At 44.0% G+C, this 24,406-nt stretch overlaps 1 protein-coding gene across 1 annotated transcript in view; it reads right to left on the bottom strand.

The window, feature by feature from the left end:
- The window catches only part of PRELID2 (PRELI domain containing 2), a 167,146-nt gene extending 150,997 nt beyond the window's left edge, over positions 1-16,149 (bottom strand). Inside the window, exon 1 of the mRNA XM_040344592.1 lies at positions 15,950-16,149. Coding sequence (XP_040200526.1) covers positions 15,950-16,024 — 75 coding nt within the window. The 5' untranslated portion in view covers positions 16,025-16,149. The remainder of the gene's footprint in view (positions 1-15,949) is intronic.
- Positions 16,150-24,406: the final 8,257 nt, after the last annotated feature.

The raw sequence follows: 24,406 nt of genomic DNA, 5'->3' as shown, positions 1-24,406 counted from the left end.
CAATGGTAAAATCAATAACCTCATGGTCATTTACAAAAAAAGGTCTACTTTTCCAACGTGTAATGCCGCGTACACACGATCGTTTTTTGTGATGAAATAAAACTACGTTTTTAAAAACGTCATTTAAAATGATCGTGTGTGGGCTTCACATCGTTTTTTGTCTTCTAAAAAACGACCAAAAAAAATTCAAAACGTGCTTCAATTTTTTATGTCGTTTTTCAAAATGACGTTTTTTGTGTCATAAAAAATGATCGTGTGTGCGCTAAAACGACGTTTTAAACCTGCGCATGCTCAGAAGCAAGTTATGAGACGGAAGCTTGAATGGAACAGAGTGCCGTCGTACGTGTTGAAGGTAACCGCGCTTTGCTAGAGCATTTCCAGAAAAACGATGGTGTGTGGGCAACGTCGTTTTTTATGATGAAGTTAGAAAAACATCGTTTTTTTTCCCCCCCATGATGAAAAACGTTGTTTTATTTCATCACAAAAAAACGACCGTGTGTACGCGGCATAAGACTTTCAGTTCCTATGGGGACTTATACCTCTTCTGAAGTTCTCACAGGGGACCTTAATCTTTGGTGAGGACCTGAATTTCTCAATGGGCCCGATTTTGGCATCTTTTATATTCCTGCCTGAAGCGTCTCAAACCGAAGCTACACGTCTTGCACCTCACTGGCATCTCTTGCATACACAAGGCAGGGATTATTACTTCTTCTCTCAGGTTACCATACCTATTTGTGCCTAGACTAGGTTTTGATTACTCAAAGACTTGCCTAGAGCCATATCATCACAAAAACATGTAATCTCCTTTTCGGACTACGCTCCCATCCACTTAAACTTGCATCTGGGTCCCACCGTTCATTTCCCTACACCATGGAGACCGATTTAAGGGGGTTGTAAAGGTACATGTTTTAATGCTTAGAATGCATTACGGTGAAAAAACATCCGACAATTAGCGGCCCCCAGCCCCCCGTTTACTTACCTGCACCCTCAAAAGTCCAGCGTTGTGAACATGCTCGTTTCTCGGCCGGGCTTCTCGGCTCATTCATTAAATGATTAATAGCAGCGCAGCCATTGGCTCCCGACTGTACCACGGGAGCGCGCCCGCAAGCTCTTGCGGGGAGGAGCCAAGACAGCCGATGAGGGACCCTAGAAGTTGACGATTTGGGCCACTCTGTGCAAAACGAGCTGCACAGTGGAGGCAAGTATGATTTTTTTTTTTTTTTTTTATTTAGGAACCTTTACAACCCCCTTTAAGCTCTGCTTCAACTCCATGAAATCAGTTCTGTATTGACAGCCGACTTGACCAAATATTTTTCTCTCGGTCCCCTGATTTAAACGCCTCGTCAGACATACCATCTGTGATTCAATCCTCTGGGATGCACTCTCTCCCCCTAGAAGCACCAAATACTGAGGAGGGGGGTGCAGCACTAGCTCACTGTAAAACGAAGAAGGCCCCAGGCCTCAATGGCCTTATACCTGCTTTGAATTGCCTTCTCCACATGTAGTGTCAGCGTTCAACTCTCAGGTGAAAGTGATGGCTATGCCCGCTGATGTTCTTAGGGCTTACATCTCCCTGGTCCCTAAAGAGGGGAAGGATGCTTCTCAGTGTGGCAGCTATCGGCCGATAGCCCTCTTAAATACTGACCTGAAACATTTTGCTAAAACCCTGGCAAACAGGTTGCTTCAGCATACCCCAAGCAGGTTTTGTACCATTCCGTGTTCACTATTTCCATGATTCCCTCCCCCCACCCCCTTCTTACGAACACTTATTAGATTAGAAGAAAGGTGGGAGGGTCTTACCTGAGGAGGCACAACAGTCTGGGCACTATATTACAGCTTGCTAAGGGCTACTGCTTGTGTTCTCTAAAGCCATTTGACAATACCCTGTGCTTTATTTCTCAGTTAAGAATCCATCTACAATATTTAATAATAAGCCCAACTTAGATGTTCTGGCCGTACTAACAATGATTTATTTAGCATTCTTTATGAGCATTTCCTTTTACAACACAAAAAGAAAGAAATCTTACAATTTTTGTCTATTCTATTTTATATTTGTCCCAGGTGACAAAGAATATTGTATGGCTCACACAAAAGAAAACGATGGGGTATCAAACAGCTTCACTTAAGATTCCAGAGGCAGCATGCCGTCCACGATTATAGACATTGCGAGACCCCAGTGAGCTGGATTTATGGCCCCATCTTCAAGGTGAACCTTTCATCTTTTATGTACTGTTACATGACATACGCTCTGAAGCGCTGATTGAGGAGAGATTTGCTCATGGCAAGAGCGTTTTAATATAGATGCTTTCAAATACTGCCAGCATTGTCACACTAAATAAATGCAAAAGATACACCAAGGGGACATTTCAATGCAAAATTGCACAGGTAACAGTCACTTCCCAATTACTAGACTGAAAATGTCCTTGGCATGTGTTTACAGGCACCCAAACTGTGAAACATTAGAACTACAAAGATAGGATCTTATCAACCACATCTAAATTGATTTAAAAAAAAAAAAAAATGTTTTATGCATTAACGTTTAAAAGTTCTGTTTTGTCAATAGTTACATGTTCTGACATTTAGAACAGTGAGCATGAACCTTACAATTAAAGATTTGGACAGTAACTGGATGTCGGGCTAAAAACGGAGAGGTCAGAGTCTAGGATTACATCTAGTGGCGTGACATCTATACCGATATGTCAATCACTAAATTAGTGATGGGAAAGAGAGAGCTGAAGAGTACAAAGATAGTCTTCGTTAAATGTAATTATTTTAATCATTTCCCTTTGGAATTAATATAGTATAGATAGATATACTGTAAATCTGAATAGATTTGTGTTTCATCACATAGAGAAAGTTTTGGAATTCATCTAAAAAGTTATCAACTTAGCAAAGGACGTGTTGAAAATAGATAATAGAAGGGGTCCAAGGACAGAGCCTTGGGGGGACCCCTACGGAAATAAGCAGAGCAAGATGTAGAGAGTTTTAGGCGACACCGAAAGAGAACTTAAATAGGTAGGAGTAGAACCAAAAAAGGAGTGAAGTTTTGGAGGAGAAGCAGGTGGTCAGTTGTGTCAAAGACAGCAGAAAGGTCTAATGGTACGAGTACTGAGTAGTGGCCATTGGATTTAACAGCAAGTTGCTAGTGAGGAGTTTTGAAAGGGCAGTATGGGGGTCGAAAAGGTTATCCGTGTGACAGCAGCTCAGACAATTGTAGACTAGGTCAGTGGTTGTCAACTTATGCGCTAAAGGGAGCCTCAAATACAGCCCGTGAAAGAACCAAATGGCCGCACATAACATTCAATATATGTAATGCTTGAGAGGACAGTCAGAAACTGTAGACCTAATAGGAAGAGAAAATGAAGGTCAGAGAGTGTGGACATGCTACATTTTCTGGCTGGAGATTTACTTGCAGAAGACAATACAAAACTGGGAACCCGCTGAGCCTGGGTTCACACTGACGCGGTGTGGGACACCACATGCAATTTGTACAGGAATCGCAGCACATTCCTATGCAAATTACATGAGATGTCTCTGGGGTGCGATTTGAGCCATGGATTTGTATGGCTCAAATCACACCGCATTTGCACCAAACTCGTGCAGGACACTTTTTTGTCTGCATCAGAATCGGGTGTTTACACCCATGCCCTCAGATTCTGCAAATCACACCGAGTTTTGCAAACCAATTGTGTCATTATTAACATACACTCCGCAATCGGTTCGCATGAATGGGTTGCAATTTTGATGCAGTGCAGAATTCGCAGCCAATTTCCTGTGAATTTGCACCTCATCTAGTGTGAACCGAGGCTAAATGAAGCTAGTCTACCATCTCTGGATCAATGCTATACACTAATCAATGTTCCCGCTACAGAATACTGAGTTCCAAGGGCTGCATATTATATTCCCAATGGCCACATAAGGCCCTCAGGCCACAGGTTGGGCACCATGAGACTGTGTTCTAGGACTTGAGGTAAACAGGAACAAGGAGCTGGGTGTTTGTCTTAATAAATATGGAGGGTTAGGCAAGCTCTTTTTACAACTGCCCTTGGCTCCTTCTTGTGCATCATTAGTTGGGAGCAAACTAAGGCTACCCTGCCTCTTTACTTTTTTGTCCATAGGGTTTTCTTCAAAAGCTGAACTCCAGGAATTAAACAATAACTACCCTTGCAGTGGCACCCCTGCACTGCAAGGGTTAAATGATTATTCTAGGGGTGCTAGAATAGGAAGAAATACTCCCCACGCCTGCAGGCTCCCTCTGTCTAAGCCACTAATCCAGGGATCCTCAAACTATGGCCCTCCAGCTGTTGCGGAACTACACATTCCATGAGGCATTGTAAAACTCTGACATTCACAGACATAACAAGGAAATACATATCCCATCATGCCTAAACAACTGGAGGGCAGTAGTTTGAAGACCCATGCACTAGTCCATCACTGCTGCCTCTTTAAGGTACTTCAGGCCCCGGTCGCAATGCAGCGTTAATTATGCACATGATAATGCCATCCACAGCCCAGAGCTTCAGGCAGAAGTGAACAGCAGCCTGGATTTTGTCTTGCATACAAACGGCACACAATTGTCGGCCAACAAACACGAACGTAGTGACATACTAGACATACTATGTGGTTTTTCAGCTCTTGAGTGCCACCCTTTGGGCACCTTCTGCTAATTTCGTGTTTGGTGAGCATCGCTTCTTAGCATGCGTACTTGTACTTTGGACTTGTACTTTGGACTTATGTTCGGACGGACTTGTGCACACACGATCGGAAAAATCTGACAACAGACCGTTGTCCACATAAAATTTTAAAGCCTGCCATCCAACATTAGTCCCCGGAAAATCCGACAATTGTCCGATGGAGCGTACAACTGGTCGGATTTTCCTCCAACAGGCTGTCAACACACAGTTCCTGTCGGAAAATCCGATTGTGTGTACAAGGTTTTAGACTAGAGTGATCCCACTGCATGGGTAGAGTTTTTCTAAATCCCAGAGTACAGCTTTAAGCCACAACAAGGGGATTACTTGCAGTATTTTCATAGATGTTTTCAGGCTGGCATTATCAAATCCCTCTGCTCATGCCCAAAGAGCACATACATCTTGTGTATGTGTTGGACCCCCAACACATACATCTTGAAGTCAATATATTTTGCATCATTCGTTTCATCATCAGGAACATGTCAGGAGCAGAAGAGGCTCAGCTGTTGCAGTTGACTGTGTGATAGGCAGGGCGCTCAAGAAAGTGGAAACTGGTTTGTTCAGCATCCGATATGGACACTCCGGCCTCAGTGCCAACTCCCCACTGTGCCTCCATGTCTTGCTTTAATTGGCCTCCTTGGCTGCACAACCCTACTTATCATGGTCAGAGTGTTGCTGAAACCGATTCATGCTCGAGAAGTTGTTTACAGCTAGAAAGCTACAAAAAGGTTCATAATTGAGAGAAAAAAAAGGGATTTTTAAAGGGGAGTTCCACCCACAATTTCACTTTTTAAATATAAATACCCCTGTAATACACAAGCTTAATGTATTCTAGTAAGTTAGTCTGTAAACTAAGGTCCGTTTTGTTAGGTTGTTACATCATTTAGATAGTTTATAATCTAGAAATAGACTGTGGCCATCTTAAGTGTGGGCATCATGAAGCCAGACTGTATGACTTCCTGGATTTCAGCTTTGCATATCTCGCACATGCTCAGTGCACAAGCAATGTAATAGGTTTCAGTTAGGTTTGCAAGGACTACTGGGAAACATGATGCCTATCCCAGAAACCCTTGCAAATAGCCTAGGCAAATAAGGAGGAGGAAGTAATGAAGGACTACAAAATAAAGGTATTTACAAGCAACAAATTAAATAAAAATTGTCCATTCTGAACACTATGAGATTAGAGCATGCAGCACAGACAAACATAAAAAAATGGGTGGAACTCCACTTTAAAGTATTTATTCTGATGTTTACTGAAAAGCTCTCCTCAGAAGTACATTAATTCACATGCCTTGTAAAATATTAATGCTGGTCATGCAAAGAGAAAGATGTGCAGGATACAAATGATTTTGGTCCAGGCTTTTTACAGTATCACCATGTAAGTGATACAGTTCATCCTGAGAGACCAGTGTCAAAGGTGCAAATGATTTGTAAGGTTATACAGTATCTACCATGGGCTAGTATCTACTCATGATACAGCAGGCTCCGTGCTGTAGTCTCTACAGAGAGTACAATGAAATTTCACCTGTTCTATTCATCAAGTATTCCTCTGCATTGTCAGCTTGCATGGACAGAGCTCTCATTATATCGGTTTTACTAAAATGTATGTTTTATGTCCTAGATGTGTGCAACTTCCTCCTCAATACTTACTTTGTATAACATCATTAGAGATGATGGGGCATGCAACAGTAAATATGTCTGTCAAGTAAGGTCAGGATCTTATTAAAGCGGAGGTCCGCCTTAAAAAAAAAAAAAGCCAGCAGCTGCTGACTTAAGAAATGGACACTTACCTGTCCAGGGTGCCCGCGATGTCGGCAGCCGAAGCCGATCAATTGCTTGGCTCTTGGCTGTCCCCGCCGCCATTCTCGGTAAAGGGAATCAAGAAGTGAAGCGTTGTAGCTTCACTTCCCGGTTCCCTACTGCGCATGCGCGAGTCTTGCTGTGCGTCCTCACTTTTCCCTGCTGTTGCTTCCGGAATACTGTAGACGAGGGTGCCCGTCCCGCCCCATTCTCGTGCGTCCGCAATAGCACTGCAGTGCCGTGCCGTCAAACACATGGGTTGCCATCACAACGAGCGGCGGCGAAAGTGCACGCCATTGTGATGGCAACCTAAAATTAGCCCTAAATTCAGCCCTAAAATTTGGGCTGAAATCGCTGATCGTGTGTGTGGGCTTCACATCATTTTTCGGGTTCTGAAAAACGTAAAAAAAAAAAAAAAAAAAAAAAAAAAAAAAAAAAATCGAACATGCTGCATTTTTTAACGACGTTTTAAACTATGTCGTTTTTCGGGTTGTAAAAAATTATCGTGTGTGGGCTAAAAAGCGCATGCTCAGAAGCAAGTTATGGGACGGGAGCGCTCGTTCTGGTAAAACTACCGTTCGTAATGGAGTAAACACATTCATCAAGCTGTAACAGACAGAAAAGTGCGAATCGTCTTTTACTAACACGAAATCAGCAAAAGCAGCCCCAAGGGTGGCGTCACCCGCATAGAACTTCCCCTTTATAGTGCCGTTGTACGTGTTGTACATCACAGCGCTTTGCTAGAGCATTTTTTAAAAACGATGGTTTGTGGGCAACGCCGTTTTAATGATGAAGTTGGAAAAACTTAATTTTTTCTACATGCCGAAAAACTTCGTTTTTTTTTCATGCTGCATTATGTACGCGGCATTAGACCTAGCATCTTCTGAGACAACAGAATAAACCTGTGATGACATAAATAAGAACACGATCACTGACGAACCCACCCATGCATGCTCACCTCAATCCAACAGCCATAGTTCCAGTTCACACTACAAGACACAGTAGTGATATACAGGCTGCAGGATCAGACCACTGAGCGCAGTATCGGACCAGGAACCCAACACTCCCGAATGTGTCTGTTACAGTACCGCCATAATCCACCCTGGGGCCTGATCAATCAGTTAATGTGCAGCTTGTCATGTGGCCTATTGGCTTTGACCAGTTGCACATATAGGCTCTTGCTGGCAGTCATCTGCTTTTGCCTGCTACCTGCCTCGACTTCTGCCTGGACTGGCCACTCTCTTGCCTGCCACAACAGCTGTGTGGACTCCCAACTACTCTCTTGAGAAACATCTTCCTTGAACTCTGCTCAGACCATTGACCCGTTTTATCCCACCCCGTCTCCCCAGCATAGCCATCCTGTTCCTGCACCCCTTTGGTAGGGCCCTGAGAGCCATGACTTGAGGTCACCTAGGTGGATGCAGCATTGGTCTGATGCTGCTTCTGTGCCCCGACGCCTCTACACTGAGAACCGAGCGATCGAACGTCACAGATGGCTCGGTTCTCACAGCTTCATGAGCAGAAAGCTGCTGACTGTCAATTAGCAGCTCTGCTAGTCCTTGCTCACTGAAGCGCTGAGATGTGGAGGGGGTGGGCGCGGCTGTCTCAGGCTCTCAGCTGCACTTGGCTGAATCCAGACTCTGTGGTCGGGATGACGCGGTGCCTGGACCGATTCCTGTGACATCAGCAGAGAGCAGACTTCAGTCCGCTCTCTGCTGAAAACAGGTCACAGCAGTGCAAAACAAATTGCATTCCTGTGATCCATAGGAATGCAAAAAAATGTAAATATCCCCCTGTGCAAATGTGAACGCACACATTTTAGCACCAAACCTCCTTTGTATCTCTAAGCCCCGTTCACACCAGAATGACTTGTCATGCCATGGACTTGCCATGGACTTGGATCGACATCTGTGGATGAAGCCGCACAGATGTCTTCCAAGTCGCACTGACATGTGGCTTTGAAATTGTGCATTTTCAGATAAAGTCACACGAGAATTTCTACAGACGTATGCAATTTTTAAGGAATAACATGTTAGACAGCCCTCAAAATTTGCACTCGCCTGCTCGCATTTTGCAAGTAAATTTGAGGGCTGGCGAGTGTGGGCTGCCTGGGAGCAGGGGGGCGAGCAAGGAGAGGAGCCGCCGCCGCAGCCTGGTTGTTCAAAGCGCAGGGAACATGACAGCTTTCAATTCAATAGCTGTGCTCCCTGCCGCGAGCCGCCATATACAGCCCCTCCCCCTTGTCCGGGCACTTTGATAGACAGATCACCCATCCCAGGATAGGACGGGTGATTTGTCTATCAAAGTTTCCCGGGCAAGGGGGAGGGGCTGTATATGGCGGCTTGCAGCAGGGAACACAGCTATTGAATTGAAAGCTGTCATGTTCCCTGCGCTTTGAACAACCAGGCGGCGGCTCCGGCTCTGGCTCCTCTCACTCAGCACAGGTAGGCTGCAATGGGGACACTTGGCTGCATTGGTAGACATGGGCAGGCTGCATTTGTGGGCACGGATAAAGTTGTTGTTAATATTTTTATAACTTAATTCTGCATAAAACATTTAAGTGTCATTTCATGAGATAATTGATGAGGGCGTGTCTGGGGGCGGGACATGGTAGGGGTTGGGCTAGGTAACTGGTGGCAAGTACGCCTTGAGGCCTGGCTAGTAGCTCAGGACTTGAAATTTTGAGCCTATTTACTTGGCATAACATCTTTTATTCTCTGCTTAAAAAGAAGATATATCATGTTTGGGGGCTCCAAGTAATTTTGTAGCCATAAAAAAAAAAAAAAAAAAAACACACAGCTGGATTTCCATGTATGAGAGAAATGTCAGAACTGGCCAAACTGGAAATGGTAAACATATGCAGTAACAGCACATGGCTTCATAGTGCCCTAGGCCCCTTTCACACGGTCGGACCGTTTAGGTCCGCCTGTCAGTTTTGTCGGGGGACATGAACGGCTGCTCCATGCAATCCTATGGAGCGTTGGATGTCAGCGGAGACATTTCAGCTGACATCCGATCCGCCAAAAATCAGACGTATGGCGATACGTCCCTATCCTTCCATGGCGGATCAGGTGAGATCTGATGAAAACGGACATACTGTCCGTTTTTATCCAGATCTCTCTATAGGAGACAGCGGCGTTGCACAAGACTCGTCATCTTCCGGCTCAGCGGAGAGCGACAGAGTCCGCCTCGTGTCAAAGAAGCCTTAGGCTCCATGTACACGGGACGTTTTTACAACTGCTCCTAAATGATTAAACTTGACAGATAGTAACCCAGGTTTAACACGTCCTTTTTGCTGCGTTTACAAACAGCGTTTAGAAGCGTTTCTAAATTTTTTTTTAAATGGCCGAAAAACGCTTATAAACGAAAATGCGACGAAACGTCGGTACCGCATTAAGCGTCTGAAATATGGAAATCTTCAGCGTCTGAACTCCTTTTTTGCTTTCAAAGAAATGCTGTTAAAAGGGCCGGTTGTATCTGTAAGATTAGATGTCCATCCAGCGCATCCCCTCCCCTTACATTAGATGTCAAGACCCACCCCACCATCAGAAATTGAGCCCCCCACTCTCCCTTACATCACAGTGCACCCCCCTTTCCTTATGTTGCTGCTGGGAAGAAGCTGGATGCATTGCTTGAAAGCAGAAAGTAGGGGTCTGGAGTAGGACCAGAGGAGGGCTGGAGCTATCCTGCAGTTGGCCTTGTAACCAGGGCTGTGGAGTCGGTAGATAAATGTTCCGACTCCGACTCCTCAGTTTTATGTACTTCCGACTCCGACTCCTCTGTATTAATATGCGAATGTATTTTATACATTCCTTGAGGGAAAGAAACGCAACCTACCACAGGACTACTGGCTGGGAAGCCAACAGTCTACTGTATTGCACAGTTTAAGCAAAAGACAAACACAATGAAAACAAAGTTTTATTATTTTTTTTTATTAAAGCGGGGGTTCACCCGTACATAACACTTTTTCCCCTTAGATTCCTGCTCGTTTTGTCTAGGGGAATCGGCTAGTTGTTTTAAAATATGAGCTGTACTTACCGTTTACGAGATGCATCCTCTCCGTCGCTTCCGGGTATGGGCTGCGGGAATGGGCGTTCCTATTTTGATTGACAGTCTTCCGAGAGGCTTCCGACGGTCGCATCCATCGCGTCACGATTTTCCGAAAGAAGCCGAACGTCGGTGCGCAGGCGCAGTATAGAGCCGCACCGACGTTCGGCTTCTTTCGGCTACTAGTGACACAATGGATGCGACCGTCGGAAGCCTCTCGGAAGACTGTCAATCAAGAAGGAACGCCCGCTCCCGAAGACCCATACCCGGAAGCGACGGAGAAGATGCATCTCGAAAACGGTAAGTACAGCTCATATTTTAAAACAACTAGCCGATTCCCCTAGACAAAACGAGCATTCATCTAAGGGGAAAAATTGTTTTATGGGTGAACTCCCGCTTTAATCAATCAAGTGGCTGGATAGTAGCAGCAGGCATAAACATCAGGAACAGGATCTTTACCAGTTCAAAAACAAAAAACATAGGGCAGTGGGAGGATCCAGGAAGGGGCATTTATTCTAAAACATGATTTTCCTAGGAGAATCCCATAGTCATGTTTAAAGTTTAAGCTAACAATCGGAGTTTACAAGTTTTTATAGTCTTAGCTGAATGACAGCAGTTTTTCCAATGGTTTACAGCTTGAACTATTGGCCCTCCATTCCCTTCACTTATACAAGTGTCTCACTCTCTAGTCCTGCAAAAAAAATATTTATTTAATCCCTTATCAGTGAGAGGCTAGGTTACCCATGGGCGCTGCGTTCCCTGTAAAAGCAGAACACAACACTATGGAAAGTATAAGTATTGCCGCTCCTAATTGTGCGTTGCGTGCCATATAGTGAAGCACATGAAAAGCATGCTTCTTCACGGTCACTTAACGTGTTCGTTTTGCGGTTACGTGAGGCACTGCATGCATTGGTCTTTATTCTTACAGTAGAGAAGTCATTAATTATAACTTTTTGTGAATTGGGACATTTAAACTTGCTTTTTTTTTTTTATTCCAATCTAAATTTAGTAGGAGTCGGAGTCGGAGTCGGTGCATTGTTTGCCGACTCCGACTCCAGGTACCCAAAATTTCCCCCGACTCCGACTCCTCGACTCCGACTCCACAGCCCTGCTTGTAACCCGCGGGCCTTGTGTTTGACACCTGTGGTGTACATGGTCACATAAGATAACTTTGAATGTATTCAGGGGCAGTTGAAAAAAGCGTCCGTACATGGGGCCTTAAAGCGGAGTTCCAGTTGTGTTTATTAAGCACTTGGGATCCGCGCTATGGACGAAAGACGTCCAGAGCCCGGCTCTCAAGTGCTGAGTGGACGTCTTTGGACGTCCTATTGTTGTCATTCCCCGGGCGCGCAGCGGGGAAACAACGTGCTCGGCGCATAGCTCGGGAGGCGATGCGTGTGCCTGTCGGCCGTGATGTCCACCAGACACTCGCGATCGTCGGTGACAGCAGGGACGTGGAGCTCTGTGTGTAAACACAGAGCTCCACGTCCTGTCAGGGAGAGAGGAGACCGATCTGTGTCCCTTTACATAGGGACACAGCATCGGTCACCTCCCCCAGTCAGTCCCCTCCCCCCACACAGTAAGAACACCCAGGGAATACATTTAACCCCTTCCTCACCCCCTAGTGTTAACCCCTTCACTGCCAGTCACATTTATACAGTAATTAGTGCATTTTTATAGCACTGTTCGCTGTATAAATGTGAATGGTCCGAAATTTGTGTCAAAAGTGTCTGATACGTCCGCCGCAATATCGCAGGCCTGACAAAAAAAAAAAATTGCCGCTGCATTGCCATGAAATGCGATTTGCCATGAAATGTGATGGTCCGCCTCCATCACATCCCATTGGCTCACTCATGTCATGTGACATATAGACACGTCATCAGTCTCAGCTAGGCTATTGGCTATCATAGGGAGAGGATCTCCTCCCCCTGTAATAGCTGCACGGAGCTGTAGTAGTAAATGTAGCTTACTCGCACACCCAGGGAGGTCAGCCCCCGTGCAGCTTATCAAAGGGCTAAGAGAGAGGAGAGATCATTGTTTCTATACATTGTTACACGAGCAATGCACTCACTGCAACACAGGCTGCTCCTCACAGAGCTGTGCATATCACACTGGCTTCTCCTTCCTAACACTATATACCAGCTCCGTGCTTTGATTCTTGGATTCTGCACCCTGGAAATCCCCCATACTCTCCAATACGACTTTTATATTATCTTTTGGTTACACGGGTATCACTCTCAGTTCTATGGAAGGAGCAGGCGCAGAAGAGGTGAAGGGGCGACACTTCAGCCCTCATCCACATATATAACTCAAGCTATCACAGGGAGAGGAGATCCTCTCCCTATAATAGCCTAGCTGAGACTGATGACGTGTGTATATGTCACATGACATGAGTGAGCCAATGGGATGTGATGGAGGCGGACCATCACATTTCATGGCAAAACACATTTCATGGCAGTGCACCGCCATTAGTAGTAAAAAAATAAAAAATCATAAATCTATCCCCTATTTTGTAGGCGCTATAACTTTTGCGCAAACCAATCAATATACGCTTATTGCGATTCTTTTTTAACAAAAATATGTAGAAGAATACGTATCGGCCTAAACCGAGGGAAATTTTAATTTTTTTTAAAAAAAATTGGGATATTATTATAACAAAAAGTAAAAAATAGTGTTTTTTTTTTCCAAAATGTTCTGTTTTTTTATGTTTATAGCGCAAAAAATAAAAATGACAGAGGTGATCAAAGACCACCAAAAGAAAGCTCCATTTATGGGAAAAAAATTATAAAAATATAATTTGGGTACAGTGTTGTATGACCGCGCAATTGTCATTCAAAATGCTTCAGCGCTGAAAGCTGAAAATTGGTCTGGGCACGAAGGGGGTTTAAGTGCCCAGTAATGAAGTGGTTAAAAGTCAGCAGCTACAAAAATTGAAGCCGACGACTTTTAATAAACACACACATTTACCTGTCCCACAGTCCAGCAATGCCTAGGCGGCTTGAGCGGAAGTGGGAGCTGGGTATCTGTCAAAACTAGATAAACCCCCCCCCCCCCCCAAATGTGGCATGCAAGAGGGTGAGGAGCTCTTAAAGCGGAATTTCCACTTTTAGGTGGAACAGGCATCATTCCGGTATGTATTATTTCAGTTGGCGATTCCCTAACAGGCAGAAGTGATCCAAGTGGCTAGATAGCCACTCAATCACTTCTGCAGGTGGCAGAAGGGGGCCGCACCCCCCTCCCCCGGGCTCTATTGTCCCATAGAGGAACCTGGGAGCGATGCGTCTGTTGGCGATTACTGCCCTGAACAGAGAGACAGAGGAACTGACATCATTCCTCTCTCTCTGTAACCCTGGAAACCGGGAGTAAAGAGTAGTTTGTCACTTCTGGTTCCGCCTCTTTGTTTACCTGGCTGTCAAGAAAGCAGTCGGTCTGATCGGCTGCATGGGAGGCCAGAGGAGAGATTTGGAGTCTAATAGACCCCAGATCTCTCCATAAATAGGACCTGGCACTGCCCATGCCATCACAAAGGTTGTTGTTAATTGTAATGTTGCAAGCCTCAGAGCAAGAGCAATACTTCTAGCACTAGACCTCCTGTGCCGCGCTAAACTGGTTACATTTAAAAGTAGAGCTGCACGCTTAATCGTAAAGAATCAAAATTGCTATCTTTTTCCCCTTCCCGATCCAACAAGTGCAGAGCGTTCTCACAGCTGGAAAAACAAAATCCAGGCAGCCTGCCAAGTTTTATTACAACACAGGAATAAGTGGAAACAAAAGTATCCTTTCGTTCTTTTATCAAAAGAAAGAACGTGTAGATGAAGGAAGGTTAACCATTTAAAGACCAATCCTTTTCTGACATTCGTTGCTTACAAGTAAAAAAAAAAAAATCACTATTTTGCACTATTTATTTATTTTTTTTGCAGAGGCCCTAGAGAATAAAATGATGGTTGTTGCAATATTTTGTCACACCGTATTTGCGCAGCAGTTTTTCAAATGCAATTTTTTCTTTTATTTTAATACTCTTTAAAGCGGTGGTTCACCCTCAGTAACAACATTGTAGGATTAAATTAAGCATAGTAACGCGAGCTACAGTATGCCTCTTTTTTTTTTTGCCCAGTACTCACTGTGTAATCCTATAGAGAAGATTCCGACTCCCCGCGGGGAATGGGCGTTCCTATCCAGAGGGAAGATGATTGACGGCCGGCTATGGCACGTCACGCTCCCCGAAGATAGCCGGAGTAGGTCTCGGCTCTTCCCAGCGCTATACGGCGCCTGCGCACAGACATCGGAGCTGACTGCGCAGGCGCCGTGAAGAGCAAACACCTATTTCGGCTATTTCCGTGAAGCGTGACGCGCCATAGCCGGCCGTCAATCACGAGCCCTCTGAATAGGAACGCCCATTCCCCGGAAACTTTACTACTCGATTACAGAGTGAGTACGGCGCAAAAAAAAATATATAAAGGCATACTGTAGCTCACGCTACTATGCTGAATCAAATGCTAGAATGCTAATGAATTAAAAAAAAAAAAAAAAAAAAAAAAAAAAAAACACACGCCACACACAACAACCACACACACACACACCACACACACACACACACACACACACACACAGCAAAGTTAGCCCAATTTTTTTTGTATAATGTGAAAGTAGAAGGATGTTACAAGCGTTTAAAGCATCTATGGAGACTTTTAAGCACTGTAGTTTTCCGCCATTCCACGGGTAGACACTTTTTTTAGCGTGACATGTTAGGTTTATATTTACTTGATTTAACATCACCTTTTATATATTGAACCAAAAAAAAACATTGGGCCAACTTTAGTGTTCTGTTTATTTTTTATTTTTTTATTGCATTTGAAAAACCGCTGTGCAAATACAGTGTGGCATAAAAAACAGCAACACCCACCATTGTATTCTATAGGGCCTCTGCTTTTATGTAATATATATATATATATATATATATATATATATATATATATATATATATATATATATATATATATATATATATATATATATATATATATATATATATATATATATATATATATATATATATATATAGGAGGCAGTAATTTTCTAGCAAAAAAAAAAAAAAAAAGATAGATTTTTACACGTAGAGCGAAGTGCCAGAATTAGCTAGGATAGGAAGTGGTTAAAATGAGACATGGACTCCCCTGCCAGGCACTGAATACACTGAGGTGCACACACTCTGCCATCGTCTGTAAGGAAGATCAGGAGCTCTCTATCGGTGATTAGACATAGCAGGATACAAAGGTGGGATACTTTGTATAGAGAAGATGGGGGGAGGGGCCGGGTAGCTCTATGTGAGGAAGGAGGGGAAGGTCAGCCATGTGGATGACATAGTACACTGTATATACAACCAGCTGTTCTAAGAGCTCCTGCACGCTTACCTTGTTCAGGTAACTGGTCACCACCTCCTTAAAAGGGTAAGGATAAACCTTCTTCACGTCCATTGCGACCCCCATGCTGCCCTCACACTTCTTCCCTTTCACACTCTTTTTCCTCCTTCACACTTTTCTGTCTTAAAAAAGCGCCATGTTTTTGAAGCCCTCCTTTCGAGTAACTTTATTGTTCTGCTCACAGAGACAAAGTCACACGCACACGTGTGAGAGCTGGCACTGAGTCACTCGCACAATGTCACATTCTTGTAGGTTTTATGTCAAGTTTAAACCAGCTTATCTCCAGGCACCTGTCACCACTGCTTTGTGCACACAGTACATTAATGTGAAAGAGGTGTACAGGAGGGTGACAGTCATGTCTGGGAGTCAGGGACAGCATGTGTGTACAGGGAGAGTATACAATTATTCATATAGCTATAGATATGTATATATATATATATATAAACAGAAAAAACCTCAATAACAAAAAAAAAAAGATACAAATATATATATATTGCTAAGAAAAATCTTCAATAACAAACAAAAACTATACATATGTGTGTTTTTATTTGTTATTGAAGATTTTTCTTAGCAATATATATATATTTGTATTTTTTTTTTATTATTGAGGTTTTTTCTGTTAGTTTTCATGTCATTTGTACATTTTCTAAGCTTCCTTTTTGACTTTATCAAAGGTAGAAGCTTAAAAGACAAATAATAAGACCCCTTTCACGCTTTTTTTTTTAATGCTAAGACCCCTTTCAAACTGGGGTGTTTTTCGGGCGCTTTAGTGTGAAAGCACTCGGGTTTTCACATTGGGATTGCAAATGCAGCTTCTTTCAGGCGCTTTGCAGGCACTTTTTTTAATGCTAAAGCACCTGAAAAACACCCCAGTAGGTGCGGGGGCCCACCTACTGACTGACCAACCCAGGGAGGGGGGGGGGGTGTCATTAAGTCAATCACTAACTGCTGCATAGGAATGCCCACTCCCGCGGGATTCACTACCCGGAAGCCGGCTAAGAAAATGGCTATACGAGGTATGTACAGCAAAAAATAAATAAAGATCAGCATACTGTCGGAATTGAGCTCAATGTAATGTTAGAATTTTTTTATTAGGGTGAACCCCCGCTTTAAAGCGGAGCTCCACCCAAAAGGAGAAGTTTCACTTTAAGGACTCATCACTGCTCTTCTTCTAGAAGAGGGGGGACAGTACCCAATTTTGACAGGTACACGCTCCCACTTCCACTCTGACCACCTAGGCGATCAGAAACTGAAGTTCTCCTACACCCCCCCCCCCCCCCGTCTTCTGGAAAACATGACAGGTCCCAGAAGACTGCATCCACCATTCACGATTGTGCAGTAGGCACCCGGCTTTAGACCCACAAGATGTCACAGCCGGGTGCCCATAGCTGAAATGCTAGTGCCAAAAAAAGAAGACAGTTGGTGAAACCGACTGGAGTGAGCACACTGCTGGATCGTGGGACAGGTGAGTGGCTGTTTTTAAAAAGTCAGCAGCTACAGTGCCACCTATCAGTGCTGCCAATCAGTACCTCATCATCAGTGCCGCCTATCAGTGCCACCTATTGGTGCAGCCTCATCAGTGCCTCCTTATCAGTGCCCACCAGTGCCGTCTCATCGTAGCCTCATCAGCACACATCAGTGAAGGAGAAAAATTACCTGTTTGCAAAATTTTATAACCAACTATAAAATGTATTTATTTTTCTTAAATTTTTCAGTCTTTTCTTGTTTGTTTAGCAAAAAGTAAAAATAAACACTAGTGATTAAATACCACCAAATCACACATCTATTTGTGTGGAAAAAATATTCTGAATATTTCATTTGGGTACAGTGTTGCATGACCGCGCAATTGTCATTCAAAGTGCGACTGGAAAAGGGTAATTCTGAAGGTTTTTTGTTTTTTTACCTTAAACGGTAACTTGATTTTTATGAAGAAAAAAATAGCAGATACAAAAAATTATATATGGTGTATAATTGCTACACAAGCCATAATTGGATGTTATTAAAAATTACCTTTATTTTTTAATGTGTGGCACTGTCCTTTATTATTATGCCTTTGTTCCCGTCCCATTATTTTAAAAATTGTTTCTGGGATTAGTCTGCAATATACGGTACTTCCAATTCACATGTGTTAGATGGAGCACATGTGTCTCGTCTCATGCATGCACTGTACATTGTTACATCCATCTGCGACCCTTTCTGGGAGGAGCAGGGTTTTTGCGTGGGCGACATCATACGACTCTGATTAAAGTGGTTGTAAACCTTTCATTTTTTTGTAAATAAACATGTAATACAGAGCATACCTGAACCTACTCCTCCAGGGTCCCTGGCTGGTGTTCTTAGCCCCTCCCCCCATCAAGAGCCCCCATAGGAAGCTTTCCCAAAAATGTAAATAATAAACATGTTATACTTACCTGTTCGGTGCAATGGTTTTGTGTTACTTCTCAGAAAAGATATATATATACAAAAGTAAGGCATAACAATATCCACTTAACAGTGTAAATTTACTGTCCCCTCAAAATAACTCAACACACAGCCATTAATGTCTAAAAAGTGAGTACACCCCTAAGTGAAAATGTCCAAATTGGGCCCAATTAGCCATTTTCCCGCCCTGGGTCATGTGTGCTCACTTTTGTGAGATACTGCATCTATCTATAGATAGATGGATAGATAGATAGAGGGTATGTATGTATGTGTATATATATATATATATATATATATATGAAACTTTTTTTTTTTTGCAGAGACCATTGAGAATAAAATGGCAATCATTGCAATTTTTATGTGACACAGTGTATGCACAGCTATTTTTCAAATGCATTTTAATGCAAAAAAACACAATATATATACACAGTATCTCACAAAAGTGAGTACACCCCTCACATTTTTGTAGTATAGGCAGCACTCATGCAGCTCCAGACCATGACACTCCCACCACCATGCTTGACTGTAGGCAAGACACAGTAGTCTTTGTGCTCCTCACCTGGCTGCCGCCACACAGGCTTGACACCATCTGAACCAAATAAGTTTATCTTGGTCACATCAGGCCACAGGACATGGTTCCAGTAATCCATGTCCTTAGTTTGCTTGTCTTCAGCAAACTGTTTGTGGGGTTTCTTGTGCATCATCTGTAGAAAAGGCTTCCTTCAGGGACGACAGCCATGCAGACCAATTTGATGCAGTGTGCAGCGTATGGTCTGAGCACTGACAGGCTGACCCCCCCCCCCCAACCTCTTCAACCTCTGTAGCAATGCTGGCAGCACTCATACGTCTATTTCCCAAGGACAACCTCTGGATATGATGCTGAGCATGTGCACTCAACTTCTTTGGTCGACCATGGCGAGGCCTGTTTTGAGTGGAACCTGTTCTGTTAAACTGCTTTATGGTCTTGACCACCGTGCTGCAGCTTGGAAGTGCAGTCGCTGTAGATCGGAGGGGGACATGCAAGGAAAATAAAAAACAGCATTTTAGCTTGCACATGATTGGATAATAAAATCAGCAGAGCTTCCCCTCATTTCAGATCTACCCCTCAGATTTACAGCGACTGCACTTCAAAGCACACTTTGCACTTGCAGTTTGCACTTATAGTGCAAAGTGGATTTGCCTTTCGTAAATAACCCCCACTGTGTGTTAGTGTGTGTGTGTGTGTGTGTATATATATATATATATAGTGGCAGTGGGACCCTGTGCTGCCTTAAAGATTACTGGTTTACACCAGATTTTGGAGAGAAAGGCACGCTGATTGCACAGCTGTGTGATGGGCTATTTAGTTGTGACCTGACTATGACTCAGGGCTCCACCCAACAGACATTAAGTCTGTGCATGGGAGTCAGGTGGACTCCCATTCCTCGGAGAGGAGTCGGAGGCTGCATGGGTGCTGCCCGAGCATGCATGTCTGCAGGAGGCAGATGTCCTCGTGATAGGGCAGCAAGGCGCTGATCAGGAGTAAGCTTAACTCTAGGAAACTCTTTTGTTCTGAGGAGCAGACCTAAGGCCTAGGCTAAAGGCCTGAAGCGGCCATATGGCAAGAATGTAAGCCAGGAGGCTAAAGTATTGCGTATGCAAGATACAGTAATGGCGGAACCCCCCTGTGTGGGCTACTGATGTCTTTGTGAACTTTTCTGTGCTTTTAAATAAAAGTGGACTGGCGCACTTACTATGTGTAAGATTTTTAATTGTAAACAGAAAGTGCCAGAAAACATCTGGTCCTTATGTGGTGACCATACACTTCCCTAAATGATTGATTTCTTCTGCTATTGATTTTCTCCTGCTAGGAATAATTGAGCTATAGCTGACAATCCATTTGATAAATATGCCACACACAAGGAAGAGGATTTGGGTTAATGGTTGGAATGATGATTGGAAGTTATCAGTTATATTTCTGATTTTAACGTACCATGTAATAATATGACCAATCAAAATACGATGACATTCATGAACAAAGCATCTCAGTGCTGGTGATTGATGCAATATGATCGATAACTTTCCATCCTGGCTGATCGACTCAGTTTGATGAAATGTGTTCTAAATCAAGAAGGAAGGTCATGGCTATTCCATTATTTGCTGATTCAGTTGTATCATCCAGTCACACATACCGTATGTGCTGGTCTCAGGGGTTCTTGTTTATGGTCAGTGTACAGATTTTATTACTAATATTCAGAGCTTTTTTTCTCAGAAAATAGGTGCAGGAACTCAACCACGACCTCTTTCAGATTCCACAAACAGTAGAAGGGTCTTAAAGGGGCATTAAATACCAGGATTGCATTACATAGAGAGTGCAGAGTTCAGATGGTTACACACAGAGTACAGAGCTGTCACTTGTAAACACAGAAAACAGGCTTCTGTGTTTACAAGTGATTGTGGTGAGCGGGCACCAAAGGGTCTGAGCCAGAGGTGGTGGAACTGAGTTCCCCCAAGTTCCCCCTGAAAAAAAGCCCTGCTAATATTGGTACATGGAATAACAATGTAATCAGTAATGAGCTGTGTTTTATGATGAATGTATGTAATCGCACCAGGTAATCGCACCAGGCTTTCCTTATTATCTTGTGCTGCCCAATTGAGTCATGCGAGCATATAGTTTTTATAGGGGTTTTATTACTAAAGGCAAATCCACTTTGCACTACAATTGCGCTCGAAAGTGTACTTTGGAGTGCAGTCACTGTAGATCCGTGGAGGATATTCAAGGCTAATAAAAAAACATTTTTGCTTGTACACGATTGGATGATAAAATCAGCAGTGCTTCACCCTGATTTCAGATCTTCCCCTCAGATTTACAGCAACACTTGTAGTGCAGAGTGGATTTGCCTTTAGTAAATCCACCCCAATGTGTCAGTGTAATCAAGCAGTCATTGGTCAGGTGTAACAGGCGCTCTGCGCACCTGTTACTTCTATTAAGACAGGCGCTTCAGCGCCGTAATGCGTTCCATGCTGGAACGCATACGGCGCTCCCGCGATGACGTCATCGCCCGACACCATCCTCCGTTCCAGCGTGGAGCGCGGAAGTGCGCCGTGGAGTACGGACGGTCCTTTCAAAGTCAGTACTAATGCCTACAGCTGTTCACTGCCTATAAAGGCATTCAGGAAACAGATGAACAGTGTTCTATTATTGTCAGCCGTAGCTCGGCCTACGCTACAGAGATGGGTGTCATTGCTCCCCATAACGGAACACCGCTCCAGCCTCAACTACTCCTTTAATACCATCAACACTTATTGCTACTTGGAGCCATTGCTTGGGACAACCTTTCAGACTGCCCTACTGAACATCCTTCACCACAGGATCCCTAGTACCTATACTGAAGCCAGCAAAACGGATAAGTAGCTATACTGTTACTTGTAGTGCTATAGCAAGATCTGCTACTTATATACCAGCTATACAATTGCTATTGTTTATCATGTCTTCTGCTGCTAAATGTATCCAAGATACTGTTGTGTTATAGGACTGTCTGCTAAGGAATATGTTAAAGGCACGTCTGTACTCAAATACCCTGAGCTATATTCACCTCTCATATATAACTAATAGTTATTACTACAGATCCTAATTATTATATGTACTCTCAAAGTACCCGAGCTATATTCACCTCTCATATATAACTAATAGTTATTACTACAGCTTCTACTTATTATATGTACTCTCAAAGTACCTGAACCATATTCACCACTCATGTATAACTATTAGTTGTTACTACAGCTCCTAACTATTCTATGTACTCTCAAAGTACCTGAGCTATATTGCCTCTCATACGTTACTATTAGTTGTTACTACAACTCATATTTACTACGTGCTTGACAGAAGTATAAATTACTTATAGGCCTTGTCCTAACTGTTTGAACATGTTCGCTCTAACTTTTCTATGCTAGGGGTTGATGCTATTTCATAGCATCTTCCTTAGTGGCCTATTCTATCCCTGTATGCTTAAGGTGATATGATGTAGAGAACCCCCAAACTCCTGTTGTGAGAGGTGATGCCTGGGGTCCCTTACTGATAATCACCTGCATATAGAGGTGTATTGGAATATTGATCTTGAACTATATGTTTAAAGCTAAGCTCTGGTCGCATGTCGTAATGCATCCATGCTTAGTAGCTCAACGCCTTTCTTTATGTGATGATGTATAGATCCCCGTAACTCCTGTTGCGAGGAGTGACGCCTGGGGCCCAATACTGAGTTGTCGCATAAAGAATCGCATTGAAATCCTTGCTAACCGCAGTTGTGGTTCACTCCGTTCACCAGTGCTGTTACATAAGGACAGGCATGTAACCTCTCCAGTGGCTTTCTTCTCTTTCTTCTCTTCTCGCTTTCACAGGCTTTGCTGAGAGTAGGGGTAGCCATTGGTTCCTGCTGCTGTCAGTCAAGTTCTTTGACAAGGCAGTGGGGGGGGCAGGGCTGAGCCTGTCAATGGACACAGGCAGTGCAGCTCGGGATTCCTATGGTGACACACCAAGAAGAGGAGGGGTCAGTATCACCAGCAGAGAATCAGGGTCGCTCTGTGCAATTCCATTGCACAGAGCGGGTGTCAGGATGGGCTCAGCCCTTCCTTCTCTGTGCTGGCAGCTCAGCTGTCAGCTTATTGCCAGCTCCCATCTCTCCACAGTGATCCACCTGTTGATGATCCTGCTCGTTAGCTCAGCCTACTTAAAGCGGTAGTTCACCCCCCCGACACGATTTTACCATCGAGACAGGCATTGTAGCGCGAGCTACAGTATGCCTGTCCCGATTTTTTTAACCCCGGACTCACCTTGTAATCGGAGATCGTATTTTTCGGCTCCCGCGGGGAATGGGCGTGCCTATGGAGAGGGAGGATGATTGACGGCCGGCCCTGGCACGTCACTCTCCCCGAAGACAGCCAGAGTAGGTCTCGGCTCTTCACGGCGCCTGCGCACAGGCTATGCGCACGCGTCGTGAAGACCAAGCCTATTTCGGCTATTTCTGGAGAAGCGTGACGCGCCAGAGCCGGCCGTCAATCATCCTCCGTCTCCATAGGCACGCCCATTCCCCGGTATCTTCGATCTACGCGTACAAGGTGAGTACGGGGGTAAAAAATTCGGGACAGGCATACTGTAGCTCGCGCTACAATGCCTGATTTTATGGTAAAATTAAAAAAAAAATAAAAAATTTCGTCGATAGGGTGAACCCCCGCTTTAAAGCCTTCCAGTTCATTTGCTCTCTGTCTTCGCCTGTGTTAACATCACAAGAGACTTTCTCCTTCATTCCTGATGAAGACCTACTTGATTGACTGGCTACCGATCCTGCTTATCGCTGGCCCTTGGACATTGGCTTGGCCAACTACACGATCCGGTTACTGAACTCTGGCTATGTTTTAACTATGCTTACTCTGTTTACCTTTTTATTTTTATTATTAAACAAGTGGGATTAAACTGTACTTCTGTCTTGGTCTGATTCATGGTTTCTTACAGTAGACGAAGGCCATGAATTCAGAAGATGCAGACAATCCACTTGTTGGTAATATTTTTTCCAGATTGGATGACCTGGATCACCGCATGGATCAGTTTGCCACAGCGATACAGACGCTCCTGAGTCGCACGGCTCATCTAGAATCTTTCACTGTGGCCTCTCCGGTAGTCTCTGTGCAGGCACCCACCTCGAGTATTACCTCTATAAGAGGTATGTCTGGTTCCGCTCTGCTTCCCCAGCGATTTGGGAGCAATCCAGTTCAGTGCAGAGGGGTTTTCAACCAGGTTGAGATATACTTTGAGTTGCTGCCCCAGGCGTTTCCCACGGACAGAAGCTAAGTGGGTTTTGTGATATCTTTGCTTCCTGACAGAGCCTTGGCCTGGGCAAACCCTCTGTGGGAGACACAAAAACCCATGGTCCTGAGTTACCCAGAATTGTGGCTTCCTTCAAAAGGGTATTTGACATTCCTGCACGATCCGCTTCTGCTGCCAAATGCCTCATGTCCATCAGAGTACGAGGATGGTTGCCGATTACGCCATGA

This window comes from Rana temporaria, chromosome 3 (genome assembly GCF_905171775.1).
Source record: "Rana temporaria chromosome 3, aRanTem1.1, whole genome shotgun sequence".
Classification (NCBI taxonomy): Eukaryota; Metazoa; Chordata; class Amphibia; order Anura; family Ranidae; genus Rana; species Rana temporaria.
Note: the sequence above shows the minus strand (reverse complement) of the source record. Positions and strands in the feature narration are given on the sequence as shown.